Raw genomic sequence first — 15,046 nt, forward strand, 5'->3', positions numbered from 1 at the left:
GGTGACACTAAGTGATTTAGGTAGAATTCAAGGCACACTTAACCAGCATGGCTATCGCTGCAGAATGCTGTGGTACGCCATCCCATCTGGTTTGCGCTTAGTGGGACAATCATTTCTTTAGGACAATGACCCAACACACCTCCAGGCTGTGTAAGGGCTATTTGACAAAGAAGGAGTGATGGAGTGCTGCATCAGATGACCTGGCATCCACAATCACCTCACCTCAAGCCAATTGAGATGGTTTGGGATGAGTTGGACGACTGAGTGAAGGAAAAGCAGCCAACAAGTGCTCAACATATGTGAGAACTCCTCCAAGACTGTTGGAAAAGCATTCCAGGTGAAGCTGGTTGGGAGAATGCCAAGAGTGTGCAAAGCTGTCATCAAGGCAAAGGTTGGCTACTTTGAAGAATCTTAAATATATTTTTATTTGTTTAACACTTTTTTGGTTACTACATGATTCCATGTGTTATTTCATAGTTTTGAAGTCTTCACTATTATTCTACAATGTAGAAAAGAGTAAAAATAAAGAAAAACCCCTTGAATGGGTGGGTGTGTCCAAACCTTTGACTGGTACTGTAAATTTCACCAGCAAATTTCACTTTTCTGGAAAAACATTGATTTGGAATAATAGTTATTAAAATTAATAGGAAATCAATTTTCAAAAGGCCTTTGGTTTGACAACGGTTTTCATTTTGTATGTGATTTGTTATACAACACTGGGGAGTTTCTGCCGTTTGAGGAGTTCATTGGTAAATTTCAGGTTAATATTACTCAGAGAGAATATATGAAGGTTTGCAAAGCAATTCCACTTCCTTGGACTTACTAAGAACACTTTGTTATATTATGAGGTTGTTCCTACTTTTCCAAGTTTACAAATTAATGACTTGAACCTTTTGGATAAAAAAACTTCAACAATAAGTGGATACGATTAGTAGTTAATTAAGTAATTTTTGGTGATTATAATTCAATATATTGCTATGGAAGTTACCAACCCATGCTATGGTCAAAAGTGACTACCTTTTACCTTAATTGACCAGTTATCCCAAAAGTTAGACACTCATTTTAAAATATACCGTTAATGATTTCTAGCCATAAGCTACGGACAACAAACACAATTTTATCAATGGCAATTTGAATGCACAAAGATACCATGATGAGATCATGAGGTCCATTGTCGTGCCATTCATCACCTCATGTTTCAGCATGATAATGCATGGCCCCATGTCGCAAGGATCTGTACAGAATTCCTAGAAGCTGAAAATGTCACAGCTCTTCCGTGGCCTGCATACTCACCAGACATGTCACCCATTGAGCATATTTGGGATGCTCAGGTTTGACGTGTACGTGTGTTCCAGTTCCCGACAATATCCAGCAACTTCACACAGCCATTGAAGAGGAGTGGAACAACATTTCACAATCAACAGCCTGATCAACTCTACGCAAAAGAGGAGTGCCGCGCTGCATCTGGTCACACCAGATACTGACTGGTTTTCTGATTCACGGCCCTTTCCTTATATGAACTGTAACTTAGTCAAATCCTTGAAATTCCTGCATGTTGCATTTATATATTTTTTCAGTGCACATGTGACCACTGACCAGTATGAGTGTGTGTGTTTATGAGAGAGATAAAGTTGTGTGTCTCACCGTGGTGTGGGCCGTTCCTCTGGTAGAGGTTGCTGGGCAGGGTCTGTCTGTCCCACTCAGAGGGCTTGAGCATGCGCTCCTGCTTGGAGGGGGTGAGCTGCTCGCTGTACTCCCAGAAGTAGCGGCGTTTGCCCCTCTTCCTGGAGATCCCTGCTGTCAGCCCCTTCACGTCCCCCACTGTGTCATTGTCACATCCTGATCACAACAGACAGGACAGGGATAAGGGAGAGAGAGGCGAGGGAACAACACAAGAAAGAAAGATCAGAAAGAAAAGATTAGAGGGGATAAGGGTGAGGATGAGAAAAGTGCATAGAGCTTCAGTTGATCACTTATAAAACAGTATAAATAAACCATTGAGCCCGATGATCATACTGTCCCAATCGCATAGGCGGGAATTCCGACTCGAGAAAGCATGCACTTTTCTTTCCATGTGTATACTGACCCTGAACTTAAGCAGGAGAATAGCATGATATTCACCCGCTATACGTTTTGGGGTGGAGATCAAAGAAATTAAGGTGTGTCTACAAATATGCCGTATTCTGACCTTGACTTAATTCCTATTCTGACCTTGACTTAATTCCTACATAATTCCACCACCTTTACGCGCAATGAAATTATGAACTTGTCGGTTCCAAGAGGAACACATTTTTTCTCTTCTCCCCCCGATAGAAATAACTGTAATTTACAAATTGATAAGCACTTTTGGTAAGAGCTAGGTAAATGAGTAAGCCATTTGGATAAGGGGATTGTGAATATACAGTAAATTACATTTGTTTTAGATCTAATTTACCTTATGGCACTAATGGAAGAAAACTGAAGCATATCAACATATTACCTTGTCCACAGTGAAGTTTGTGAAATGCTGGCTTTATAATTTGCAGGGATGAAATTTGGAGACCCAAGCTATAGGTGTCTGTAGCCATGCGCAAATGATAGTATAGCGGCAAATGTACCGGGTTGATTTCTAGAATGTTTTATAATATGCCCGGACTTTTCACTATATTTTTCATAATTTGTATCGTGTTAAATATCAGCCACTATCGGTAGCCACCGTCAGTTATACCCACATATATTTATAACTGTTAGTTTCCTTACATTTAGCATCAATCCATTACATAGTTTACCTTTCTTTCCTCTGTCACGTTTGTGTTGTTCCTGAGGATTGCTAGCAATAGTGGATCATATTAGGCTGACGTATTACAAGTTGTGCAATAATTTGGGACATGTAGCCTATTTGAATCGTTATGGAAGGCAGACCACACAGAGCAGTTTAAACCTGGAGCCTGGCACACAGTTGACGAGGACTGGACCGTTGTCATCACAGTTCCATGATTAGTGAGGATTATTAGGGTAGATTTATAGACTACTATATAAACTACTGTTCAACCCCTATTGTACACTTTTTTCACCTTACAATATTTAATGGATTGAACAATTGAATATGGCAACATTCAGGATGAATCAAACCACTATTTTTGATTCACAAATATATTTTGTGTGTAAAGGCTCTCCAAACCTGTGTTTTTATTATTCACAAATACTTTCCTAACCATAAATAATATTACAAGATCAGAGTATTTTTTTCCTGACAAATTGGTGCTGAACAGGAGTGGAATATGAGTGTATTTACATGGCTTTCTTTCATTGATCCCTAATATTCTGAACCGTTCCCTCCATATATTCTAGGGAGTCTGTTGAGAAAAGTCTAATTAAAAAAGGTACACCAAATTTAAAGGGAATGCTTTAGATAAATCGACGAGAAAACCTGTTTGCCAGCAAGTGGGAAAGTTCTCAGTGGTTGAAGGAAATGGTATTCAGCACTCGCAAGGGAAGTATGCATGCAATGCCCGTTACGCACCTGCATAAGGATTCATAAATCTGAATACCAACTACTGAGAAGCGCGTAGCAAACGCGTATATTTCTTAAGTCTGAATCAGGCCCATAGAGAACAGCAAGGCTCACAGACACCCAAAACACAAACATGACCCCATTCTCCAGATCCTTTTACAACATGGGTATTCAACCAGGGGTCCGAGGGACTGCTGGGGGTTTGCAAAAATATGTTAGGAATATTGCTATCAACAGAATAGAAAAAATCTACAATAGAGCAAATGACACTCATTGGAGCAAATTACTCACTCTGCAGTATCTAAAAGGTTTTGAAAAAGCACCCGTGAATAGACTGCTGGCAAGCTTCCTTGACTTGGACATTTTTGCCAACACAAAGGCTAACCTTTGTTTAACCAGCTAAATAGCATACTGAAAATGTGTTTGAGTCACCCTTCTAGCTAAAAGGCTGTTAAGAGTTTACACTTCCTCTTCCAATTATAATGTGGGGAGGTCAAAATAATGAAAAACTATCTACCAAATCTATTTATTTAAAAATGTTGATTACTTCTCCTTGCCATTTTCATTCACAAGACATGTGAAGGAAAAAAAGAAAGAAGTTTGCTAACGTACGATGGGGGTCCCTGGTTCGCCAGTTTGCCTGGGGGGGGTCCCTGGACAAGAAAAGGTTGAAATCCCCTGCTTTACAATACAGAATGACTCACTGTAACACAATGGGCCAGATCAAGGATTTCCAACAGGGAACAAGTGAACCTATCACAAATGTTATTTTAATAAAACATTTCCCGGCCTTCAGCTACAAAGAGATTCCCATCAAGAAATATAGGTGATGTTTTCTTTACAGGGAGCTGACATTAGTAATATACCCGCTGTTCTGAAGTGGGCACCTTCAGCGACTAACTTTACTTCACATGAAAAACAAAAAGTGGTTACTATAATTTAAGGTGCATAGACATTGAAATGACTACCTGATACATGGCTACCTGGCTCGGAGAAGGTGTCACTCATGTCGTCATCTTTATCGCCCTCATAATCATCATCCTCCTCATCATCATCATCCTCATCATCATCATCATCATCGTTCTCAGAGAGCTCATGCTCGCTGCCGAAACCCTCATCATGATCTTCATCCAGCTCCACCCCCTCAGCATCTTCTTCATCCTCCATCTCCCCCACCTCTTCTTCTTCTTCCTCCTCCTCCTCCATCTCAGTGAGGGTTTTCCCAGCCAGCCTGGCTCGGGTTAGGAACAGGGAGTAGTTGTGCTCCTCTTCCTTCTTCTTGTCAGAGACTGGGTCAGGTCCCAGGGCACTCCCACTGGCAGTCAGCAGAGTCTCGCTGGCCTTGGCCCCAGCCACAGGGTAGTGGAGGATGGGGGGCACAGCTCCAGATGTGCCCACTGAGGCGGGGGGCATCTCCCGGCAAGGCAGCTCTTCTCTCTTCTCATAGGCCAGGATGCTGGCAGAGGCAGAGGCTGCAGTAGCAGCCACAGGGGCAGCACAGCCAGATGTGGTGGCCACCTCAGGGGGCTTGCTGGGGTACGGGGAGTGGTCTTCAGACTCAATCTGATGGGAGGCCATGGGCATGTCGACTAGGGGCCGGCGAGGCATGCTGACGCGAACCGTGGCCTTGCGCACATAGTCGTTGCAGTGGTGGCCCAGAGCAGCCATCTTGCTGGGACCCTGGGCCTTGGACATAGTCTCTGTGGTGGAGGGGACAGGCCAAGTGGCGCTCAGGGAACCCTCTGCAAAGTCACCCAGGGGGTCCCTGACCAGGTTGGAGCAGGAGGCGGAGAACGAGGGGCCCGGGCTGGCGGCCATCTTCTTGCCCAGGGAGAGTGGGGGGAGGGAGGTGTGCTGCTTCTGGCCCCCCATCAGCAGATCAGGGTGGTAAAGCGTGTCACACACAGGTGGTTGCGAGTCCTCGCTGTTGAGCTGGGCCAAGGTGGGGGTCTGGCCAATCACCTCCTCGTCCTGGTAGGGGCTGGAGAAGTCATCCAGGCCTGCCTCCTTGGTGCCCCAGATGTCACAGCTGGTAAAGCGGGTGTACTTGGTCATGTCCTCCCAGTACGTATCCCACTGCTCAAAGTTAGAGCTGTAGTCCGGGTCACTGTCCACCAGTTCCAAGAGGTACTCCCCACACTCCATCTCCTTGTAATCCCCCACTGTGAAGTGATCACCTTTAGGGCTTTGGCGATTCGTCATATCTCTATCCTGGGGAGGAAAGGGAAGTATAGAGATAAAAAGCTACATTAAAATGTATGTTATTGTCTTATTCTTTGACAGATGTGTGATAAGGCTAAGTATGCAACCATATTCACTCAACAATATTGTGTGTGTAAATAAAGAGATGTTACATCTTTATAATTGTATTGCCATAGCGGGTTGTGTTCTCTACTAGGCCACCTCTCTATCCTGATTCTATGTGAGCTCTGTAAACTGTGATCTTGCCCGGAGGCCGCTTTGCATGGAGAACACTTACCAGTTCGTACATGAAGTCTGGGTCTGTGTTACTCGCCAACAGGTCCGTGCTGGTTAGTGCCTGGTCAGCAAAAGTATAATTTTGAAAGAAATCCCCAAAGGGAAGATCCATTCCACTGATGCTGGGCTAAGGATAAATAAACATTCCAAACTATTGAAAAGGTGCACAGAGATGATTAGTCGTAGTTTAAAAGAGGCCATCGGTTTTTAGGCTTTACAAACAACGGAGTAACACAAGCTTATATTTTAGGTACTGATGGGGTATGACAGTTCATGAGGCATTTATAAATGTATATTCTTCAAGAATCAGTGGGTATGTACATAGTACCACTTTAAACATTTAGTTAAGCATGGGGAGTAACAATGAATATACAACATTTGTGGTGTTGTGTAAGCCAGGATGAATGTGGGAATGTTCCCATGAACGTTCCCATGACCAACGTGGGAACTCGCCGTATATCATCCACGGTGTAATTGCAGGGCAACTAGGCCTAGGTCTGTCAGTTTTAAGCTACAGACTCAGGAAAACAATGTGTGAACATTTGAGATACATCGTTATGGATAAAGGTAATCAACTGTCCAGCAACCTAGTTGTTTTTGCTGAAGATGTTGTTTGTGCTGAAAGTTGGTCAATTGTAAGATAACGGCGAGACCAGTGACTAAAGTTGGACCACTTCTAAAGAACCCTCCCTTCCATTACCTGAGGCATCGCCGAGCACCGATCTCTGTTCCTTATGGTGAATTATTCTTCCACCTCGTGTCCCAGTCGTCTTTGGATGATATCAACCACCAGTAGAAAAATAGATGGGTTAAGCAACAAAGTCTTCTTTATTGTGGAAAACTCAGTGACTCATGTAAGTCTCGCCTTCTTCTCTTCTGATCCCTGGTGTCTGGAGCGAGATGAGAGAACACAGGGGGAATGGAAGGGTTAAATTGGTAAGATATGACATATGTTTGCACATTTCACTACTTCACCTTCATACTAGGTAGACTTGACAGCATATGGCACGCCTACAATCTTATACGCAATAATGTAACTTCGCCTACAAGCTGAGATTCTGTGCAGATCGTCAAACACTGCTTCTGAAAGTGCCTGTCAAGACCGGCTGTTCATTTAAATCGGAACACAGCCTACTTCCATCAACTCTAGTGTGAGCGAGCTTAACTCACGACCGCGTTGGTGACGCTCAGTGCAAACTGTGGGCCCTTCCATGCTTGTCCATGTAAAAGAGACCTTGTCGAAGCCGAGTGACGTTGCAGACATTGTCCGGTTGCAGCCTTTCGGATCCAGAAAATGAGTTTGATGCGAAACAGAATGAGCTTTGAACCAACACGGTGTCTAGGCTATTTTTAAACGATTCTAGCTAGCTACCTTTCCCCACTGCCTACTAAAAGTCACAAACAGAGGGAGCAGAATCGCTGGGTGCCGTTTGCATAACAAATCATGAGAAATATGCTGGGGAGAGTAGGCACTGTGCTGGCCAGCTGCAACACCAAGCAAAACAATCCAGCTCCTTAAAAAAATGTTTGATTCAAATTAAGCAAAATATGTTTTGCCAACATATCCCGGAGAAGATTGAATGTCTCTGCTGTAAGTAACCAAGAAGCTTGATCTTGACATCGAGCCACTTAGTAAGTTAGCAAACCAAATGCATAGCTGAAGCCCTGAGCTGGATATAATTTATTTGACATACATCTTAGATTTCTTATAGTTATACTTAACTTATAATTAAGCACGCAGGTGCCTCAACGCCCAAAATACCCCGGTATAAACGGTATATCGCCCAAGCCTAGCGGATGACGTCATTTCCTCCTGGTGTGCGTATCATCTGTCTGCTTTTGCATACATCTCAGCCCGCAAAAGAAGAAGAAAAAAAAACTCTCCCCCTCCCCAAGCCAGCTAGCACACTTTAGGAGTGAACAGAGTCGTGATATGCCACGCAAAGGAAAACTTTTGAGCCATCTGTATGAGTGCAGTCCTGGTCCTGCGAAAATCCACCCACCTGTTAGAGCAACTCAAATGACGGCGATTGTGTTTTGGGAGGCACTGTGGGGAAGCCCTTGCTGCAATCGGCTGATGCCATGCAAAACTGCCTGCCTGGTTACTGCACTGAACTGCCATTTTAATATCTTTGTCCTCTCTACACAGGCATCCCCCTGGAAGTTAAACACACTGCATGATGTATTGCCTTCTGCGACCATTTCTAAAATCCACGCTACAGAGTAGGTCTCTCTCTTATGTTTATGATTGACCACTCACTTCCTAGTCAGATTTCTGATGATTGGTTTCTGTTGACGGCCGAATAAGGAACTGAAAGAAAAGCGAAAGGGCAGAAATAATAGCAGAATTCAGACAAACTACTATGTGCCACACACCCTGTATTGACAGCAGTGTATTCCATTTAGATTAGGGTAGGCTACATGTTTTAGCCTTTTGGGTGCATGAATTAACATTTTGAAACTAGATATCACCAGAGACTAAAGCACAATGGCATCTTCATTATGCTAAGCACACAGGTGGACAGGTTAAGTCAGTTTACTATGGGCACTAAACTGATATGGGTCACAATGGATGGCACCAGCTGTTCCTGATGAACACAACTTCACTCTACATTGGCTGGCTTCAAAGGTCTCTCAACACAATTGGAAAGGCATTAAGCCCTTCAAGGCCTTAGGAAACATGAGCCCACCTTTACAATCTGATTGTGTGGGATAAAAGAGACAGCCACACTCCTGTACCAACTATAAGGTGGAAGGATCTCACTCACAGGCACACAAACATCAACATCAGTGTTTTCCCTATATTAATTTGGCAGCAGCAGGCAAAAAATAACATTGAGATCTTAAAATGTTTTCAGAATAAATGACTAAAACCAGATAAAAAGTATGTAGAAAATCTATTTTTAAATAAGATCATATTTGAGAACTACACTGAACAAAAATATAACGTAACTTGTAAAGTGTTGGTCCCATGTTTCACGAGCTGAAAAGATGAAAAGATCCCTGAAATGTTCTATACGCACAAAAAGCTTTTCTCAAAAATGATGTGTACACATTTGTTTACATCCCTGTTTGTGAGTCTGTCTCCTTTGCCAAGATAATCCATCCACCTAACAGGTGTGGCATATCAAGAAGATGATTAAACAGCATGATCATTACACAGGTGCACCCTGTGCTGAGGACAATTAAATGCCACTCTACAATGTGAAGTTGTGTCACAACACAATACCACAGATGTCTCAAGTTGAGAGAGTTTGCGTTTGGCATGCTGACTGCAAGAACGTCCACCAGAACTGTTGCCAGAGAATTTAATGTTCATTTCTCTACCATAAGCTGCCTCCAATGTCATTTTAGAGAATTTGGCAGTACATCCAACCGGCCTCACAACCGCAGACCATGTGTATAGTGTCGTGTGGGCGAGCGGTTTGCTGATGTCAACGTTGTGAAAAGAGTGGTCCATGGTGGTGGGGTTAAGGTATGGGAAGGCATAAGCTACAGAAAACAAACGCAATTGCATTTTATCAATGGCAATTTCAATGCACAGAGATATCTTGATGAGATCCTGAGGCCCATTGTTATGCCATTCATCTGCCGTCATCACCTCATGATAATGCACTGCCCCATGTCGCAAGGACCTGTACACAAATCCTGGAAGCTAAAAATGTCCCAGTTCTTCCATGGCCTGCATACTCACTAGACATGTCACCCATTGAGCATGTTTGGGATGCTCTGGATCGACAGCATGTTCCAATTCCCGCCAATATCCAGCAACTTCGCACAGCCATTATAGGGGAATGGGACAACATTCCACAATCAACAGCCTGATCAACTCTACGCCAACGAGATGTCGCGCTGCATGAGGCAATGGTGGTGACACCAGATACTGACTGGTTCTGATCCACGTCCCTATCTTTTTTTTTTTAAGTATCTTAAAATCCATCCATTTGGGCCTAATTTATTTATTTCAATTGCCTGATTTCCTTATACGAACTGTAACTCAGTAAAATCGTATAAATTGTGGCATGTTGCGGTATAATTTTTTGTTCAGTATAACAACCAAAATAAAAACTAGACAGTAAGGGAAAATCTTAAATTCCCAAAATGTAATGGCATTGGGCCCCCATTGATTTTGTTATGTTTGAGTCACTAATTGCAGGAAATTAACTTTAAAAACAGCAAACATTTTGTTCAAGAAGAGGGCCTCTAAAATTGTAAGTGTTAGACCACGCCATTGGCCATGTCCATTAACCCCCGCACGGTAACTTTGCCACCTATGTCGATAAAAAAATATATAGGGGAAACACTGAACATAACACCATTCTCAGAAAGGGAAAATCATAGGGCACATCAAATCAAATCTTATTTGTCAAATGCCCTGAATAAAACAGTTGTAGACCTTAGAGTGAAATGCATGTGACATCATATGAATGCGCTCTCATAGTTCACCCTGTTTTAGACTGATAGATACAACAGTTTGATACCTGCCTACAAGGCCAACTCAGGATGCTGCGAAGTTTCATTGCCTGCTTTCATACCAGTATCCAGTAATCTGACACCACATAAAACAACTAATATGTACTATACTACCTAGACCATATTAAGAATACCTCACATTCGGTTCTTGATGGCCACGCCATTTTCATAACTGACATGTCACAGGATGAATCTAACTGTAAAGCAGACAAGCTGTTATCTCTGTGGCCTCAATGTGAAACCTGGTCGTACTCTGTGGCTTTGCTTGTCAACAGGAAGAACCGATCATATATACCCTGACTATTTGCATTGCCCCGCCTCTTTTACACCTATGCTACTCTCTTATCATCATCTATGCATAGTCACTTTAATAACTACCTACATGTACATATTACCTCAACCAGTGCCCCCACACATTGACTCTGTACCGGTACCCCCCTGTATATAGTCTCGCTATTGTTATTTTACTGCTGCTCTTTAATTACTTATTTTATTTCTTACACATATATTTTTTAACTGCATTGTTGGTTAGGGGCTCGTAAGTAACCATTTCACTGTTGTATTCGGTGCATGTGACTAATAAAAGTGCATTTGATATAGGCATATTGAAATATGCTTTTTTTTAAAGGCCAGGATAGGAGTATTCTAGAAACACAGGGTCCTCCCCTGTGCCCCTTTGCCGTGCACAAAAACATATAGAACTAGCACTGCTACATATGTCCAAGTTTAATATTATTCTGCTAATATTGAAGGTAATATTAAAGGTGAGCAAAGATCCAAGGCAAACATGTGTGTGGTATTCTCAGCATGCATCGCATTCTGCATCAAATTTGTAACGCTGGCCACCCCTAAGTTTATGGTGGAAAATCGATCACATACGCAGAAATTGGCTAAAAGTATTCACATCTATCACCTATAAACTAGATTTAGGCCCCGATTGCTGTCTAGCGTTACAGGCGATGAGGACCTAGCTAATGAATAATGAATACCTCGGCAAAATCTGACTTTCAGAGAGGCATATGGTCAAATATATATATATATATTAATATACCGGCTTGTCGATAAATAAACCGTAAAAAAATACAATAACTAATCAACTGAATTTATATATTTTTTTAGGCTGACCCACTAACACTCTACACCGACCCTGACACAAACAAATGCAACGTCAAACCAACGTACTACTTGGGCCAACGCCCACGCAATCCTACAGTCCTATTGGTCAAAACGCAGTCATAGCCCGCCTTAAAATATGCGCGAATGGTCGACATTGATGCCAATCGTAGGAGGTACTTCAGAGAAAAACATAGCCCATCTCAATATAACTAGGTTGAGACAGAAAACAAACAATTCAAAGGCTTGTTTGGGTGGCCTAAATAGCTAATTAAATACATGCAAAATGACCCCATGACACGTAGAATTCGCATAGGGGATAATTTTACAGAAGTCTATGTTATCCTCTTATTATAATCTTACAGAAGACACGCATGTCTAGCTTTGTCATATAGTCAATATAACAAACACGCGACACGGAGATTTCGGTAACTGAACAAAACTAGCTCGCTAAGCATTGACGACTGTCCGGACTAGTTGACTCCTTCAAATCCCCGAAATGCCAATCTGTCAACTGTTGTATTTTTTCTCTACTCAGTTTACCTAGAATGTTCTCGATCGCTCTCTAGCAGCATACTGGTTGTGGTTGGGGGGAAGGGAGCGGGGAGGGGGGGCGTGTACCCTGAGAGGATTTTGATGTGTGTTGATTTTAGTTGACCAATACATATATTAAATTGGGTAATGCCTGATTGGCAGCACCTGGCTTCAACATCGTCATGATTAATCAAGTTTACACTTTTAATCTTGTAAACACCAAAAAATATTTTGTAAAATAAAGCTCTTGTAACGAGCTACAATGCTCCTGCACATATAGTACCTATTCGTGATTTAAAAAAAAATTCAAATAGGTAAGCGGTTTTAGTTCACCAGGATTTCACACGAAACAAGCTAAATCTTGTTCCCTACCAACTACAGTATGGCCTCCGTCCCGCCCCTCTCACAGCAGCAGATACAACTAGCTAACGTTAGCTTACCAAGAGGTGAGAAGCATCCAGCGAAAAAACATGATGCACAAAGTTTTCAAATGGTTTGAAAAACGTTCAACTCACCGTTAGAAACCCCATGTGAAAGTTTTGTGTCGTGTTTCGCTTCGTGTTTAATCCTATCTGAGCAATAATAAAGCCATTTCAATGGAGTCCACGCTGCCTTCCTCTTGCATTTGTTTTGTTTATCTTCTTCCTGACGGGTTCCTGGAAAGCGCGTGACTTGCTAGTCATGTGGTCCTTCACGGACCAATCGCAGCAAGGCTTTAGGATTGACCCAAAACATTGTACATACATTACAGTAGGCTACTGCACACCATGGATAGCATTGCACACACTTCATATGCTATAATACAGTTATCCAGACATTTTTATTATATTTTTTCCAAAAGCCCAAGGTTACAGTTATTTGGCAAGAAACCCAAGTCTTGTTTCCTAAGGATTCACAAATGAAAGACTATAAATACCATCTTTTATTAGATTTGCCATAATACTATCTCTTATGTACTGTGATTTGACTATTGTTACCTCTTGGGGAAAATCACACAGACTAGGTTAACTTCACATAAAACATACAAATACATGACAAAGAAGTACAAAACAGTTATAAACAAGGAAAGTTATATATTGGAATTCTATTTCCACACTATTCATATGTGCATATTCATAGTCTTATATACAGTTAAATATGATCTTAAGAGAGAGGCGCTGTGATACAATATGTTTTTTATCTGCTTTTTAAAGCTAAACTTTATTTTTGCCTGAGTGACCTGAGTAACCTCTGGTGGCAGAGTATTCCACTATGACGTGGCTCGCTATATAACTGAGCGGTGCATTAAACCTGTTTTTGGTTTGGGTACAGTGAATAAACCCATAGTGGCGTGTCTGGTGGGGTATCTATGTCTGTTTGAAGTGTATGCAAATAGATTATACAAGTGGTTAGGCATTTTCAACGCACAAATGTTTCTACAAGAGAAGTAGTCAATTTCTCCTCAACCCTCAACCATGAAAGACTATTATGCATGTTGGTGATGTTAGGTCTGTGTGCGCAGTTAAGGGCAAAGTGTGCTGCTTTGTTTTGAGCAGGCTGCAACTTTGCTTGGTCTTTCTTTGCTGCACCTGACCATATTACCGGGTCAGTTGTAAAAGTTAAATCATTCAAATAAGAAACCACCTAGAAAGCTGTTATTCAATTTGATAATGCCAGTGTCTCTACATAGCTGAGACGTTTTAGGAGTACCCATAAATACATTTTAGGCCTAAAGTGAAGTATTAACATTTTCGCTACTCTGTTTTAGGTCAATATGACATGCCTAAAAGATCAAAAAAGGTTGTTGTTGTTATCAATTTTGTGTATTTTCATCAAAATATCAGTTTTAAATCATAACATTTTTCAATTACCCTTAATTTTTACCGTTGAAGACGGTATTACATTTAATCCTGCAGCCTGTTACATTTAACAACTGTAACATTTCACTTCAGCCACTCTTGGTTGAATTATAAACAACTGGTATGTCCTAGAAAAGTAGTTACAGTGTCTAATGGTCTAACATGTATGTTGTTAGTATGCACGGTTGGGGAGTAACTTTAGCCACTCTTCCGCCACTCTACATGTAAGGGATTACAAAAACGGCAACTGTAATACGTTACGTTACCAGCAAAAAAAATTTGATGATTACTTCGGGTATTACTTTTATATTCAGAAAGGAAGTTTGCGAAAACAAATCTTTGACACTTCTCTGTTTTGTCAATGACATTCAAATCAGCATTAAAAAATGGCGCAAATTTAAGTTTGTTCCTCCTGAGCGAGACTGACCGCAAGTGAGAGACCACTATGATGACACACCAAATGTGTTTGATCGATCCCGGGAAAAGCGCAGGAATAGGCTTTTGTAGGCTACAGTCCAAAGTATGTCTTCCAACGGTGTGACTGCTGTCGGCATCCAAAGATTATCCAACTTGAATAAACGCTTCGAGGTAAGGATGACAACAGTGGTGTAATCTACGGCGATACGGCTATCACTTATTATTGATGTCTAAATAGCGAGTTGATGCGAATCACACTGCTGCTCTCTCATTTAGCTATTTGCGCCTTACGGATTGTAGTTGTTGTGGATGGCTGTTTACAAATCCAAATGTGTATTTGAACCCCATAATGGTTGAATTCAAGAAATTTAAGCTGTCTGTCAGCCATTGTTTTTTAAACCAGTGGACAGCCAGTGAAAAATGCGCTCTTGTAACAGTTGCAAAGTGCGGATCCCAGTTTATGGAATACAAATTGGGCTTTTATTGCTAAATCTAATTCACGCTGATAGACTTAAATGGCCAATCTGTAGTTGCTACATCCATTGACTTCTTTCCTTCTTAATGTGTTTGAGCCAATCAGTTGTGTTGTGACAAGGTATGGGGTGGTATACAGAAGATAGCCCTATTTGGTAAAAGACGAAGTCCATATTATGGCAAGAACAGCTCAAATAAGCAAAGAGAAACGACAGTCCATCATAAC

At 41.7% G+C, this 15,046-nt stretch overlaps 1 protein-coding gene across 3 annotated transcripts in view; it reads right to left on the reverse strand.

The window, feature by feature from the left end:
• LOC120032357 (CREB3 regulatory factor-like) overlaps nt 1-12,730 on the reverse strand; it is a 28,485-nt gene extending 15,755 nt beyond the window's left edge. Inside the window, exons 1-5 of one of the 3 annotated variants that reach the window (XM_038978418.1) lie at nt 12,607-12,730; nt 6,672-6,861; nt 5,973-6,032; nt 4,462-5,704; nt 1,645-1,839 (exon numbers count right to left, since the gene is read on the reverse strand). In XM_038978418.1, the coding sequence (XP_038834346.1) occupies nt 1,645-1,839; nt 4,462-5,704; nt 5,973-6,032; nt 6,672-6,680 (1,507 nt within the window). In that variant the 5' untranslated portion in view covers nt 6,681-6,861; nt 12,607-12,730. Of the gene's footprint in view, nt 1-1,644; nt 1,840-4,461; nt 5,705-5,972; nt 6,099-6,671; nt 6,862-12,606 lie in introns of all 3 variants that reach the window. The other 2 variants (XM_038978409.1, XM_038978403.1) reach the window with 2 other exon arrangements.
• Between the last annotated feature and the right edge of the window lie 2,316 nt (nt 12,731-15,046).

The sequence above is a fragment of the Salvelinus namaycush genome, chromosome 3, assembly GCF_016432855.1.
Source record: "Salvelinus namaycush isolate Seneca chromosome 3, SaNama_1.0, whole genome shotgun sequence".
NCBI lineage: Eukaryota > Metazoa > Chordata > Actinopteri > Salmoniformes > Salmonidae > Salvelinus > Salvelinus namaycush.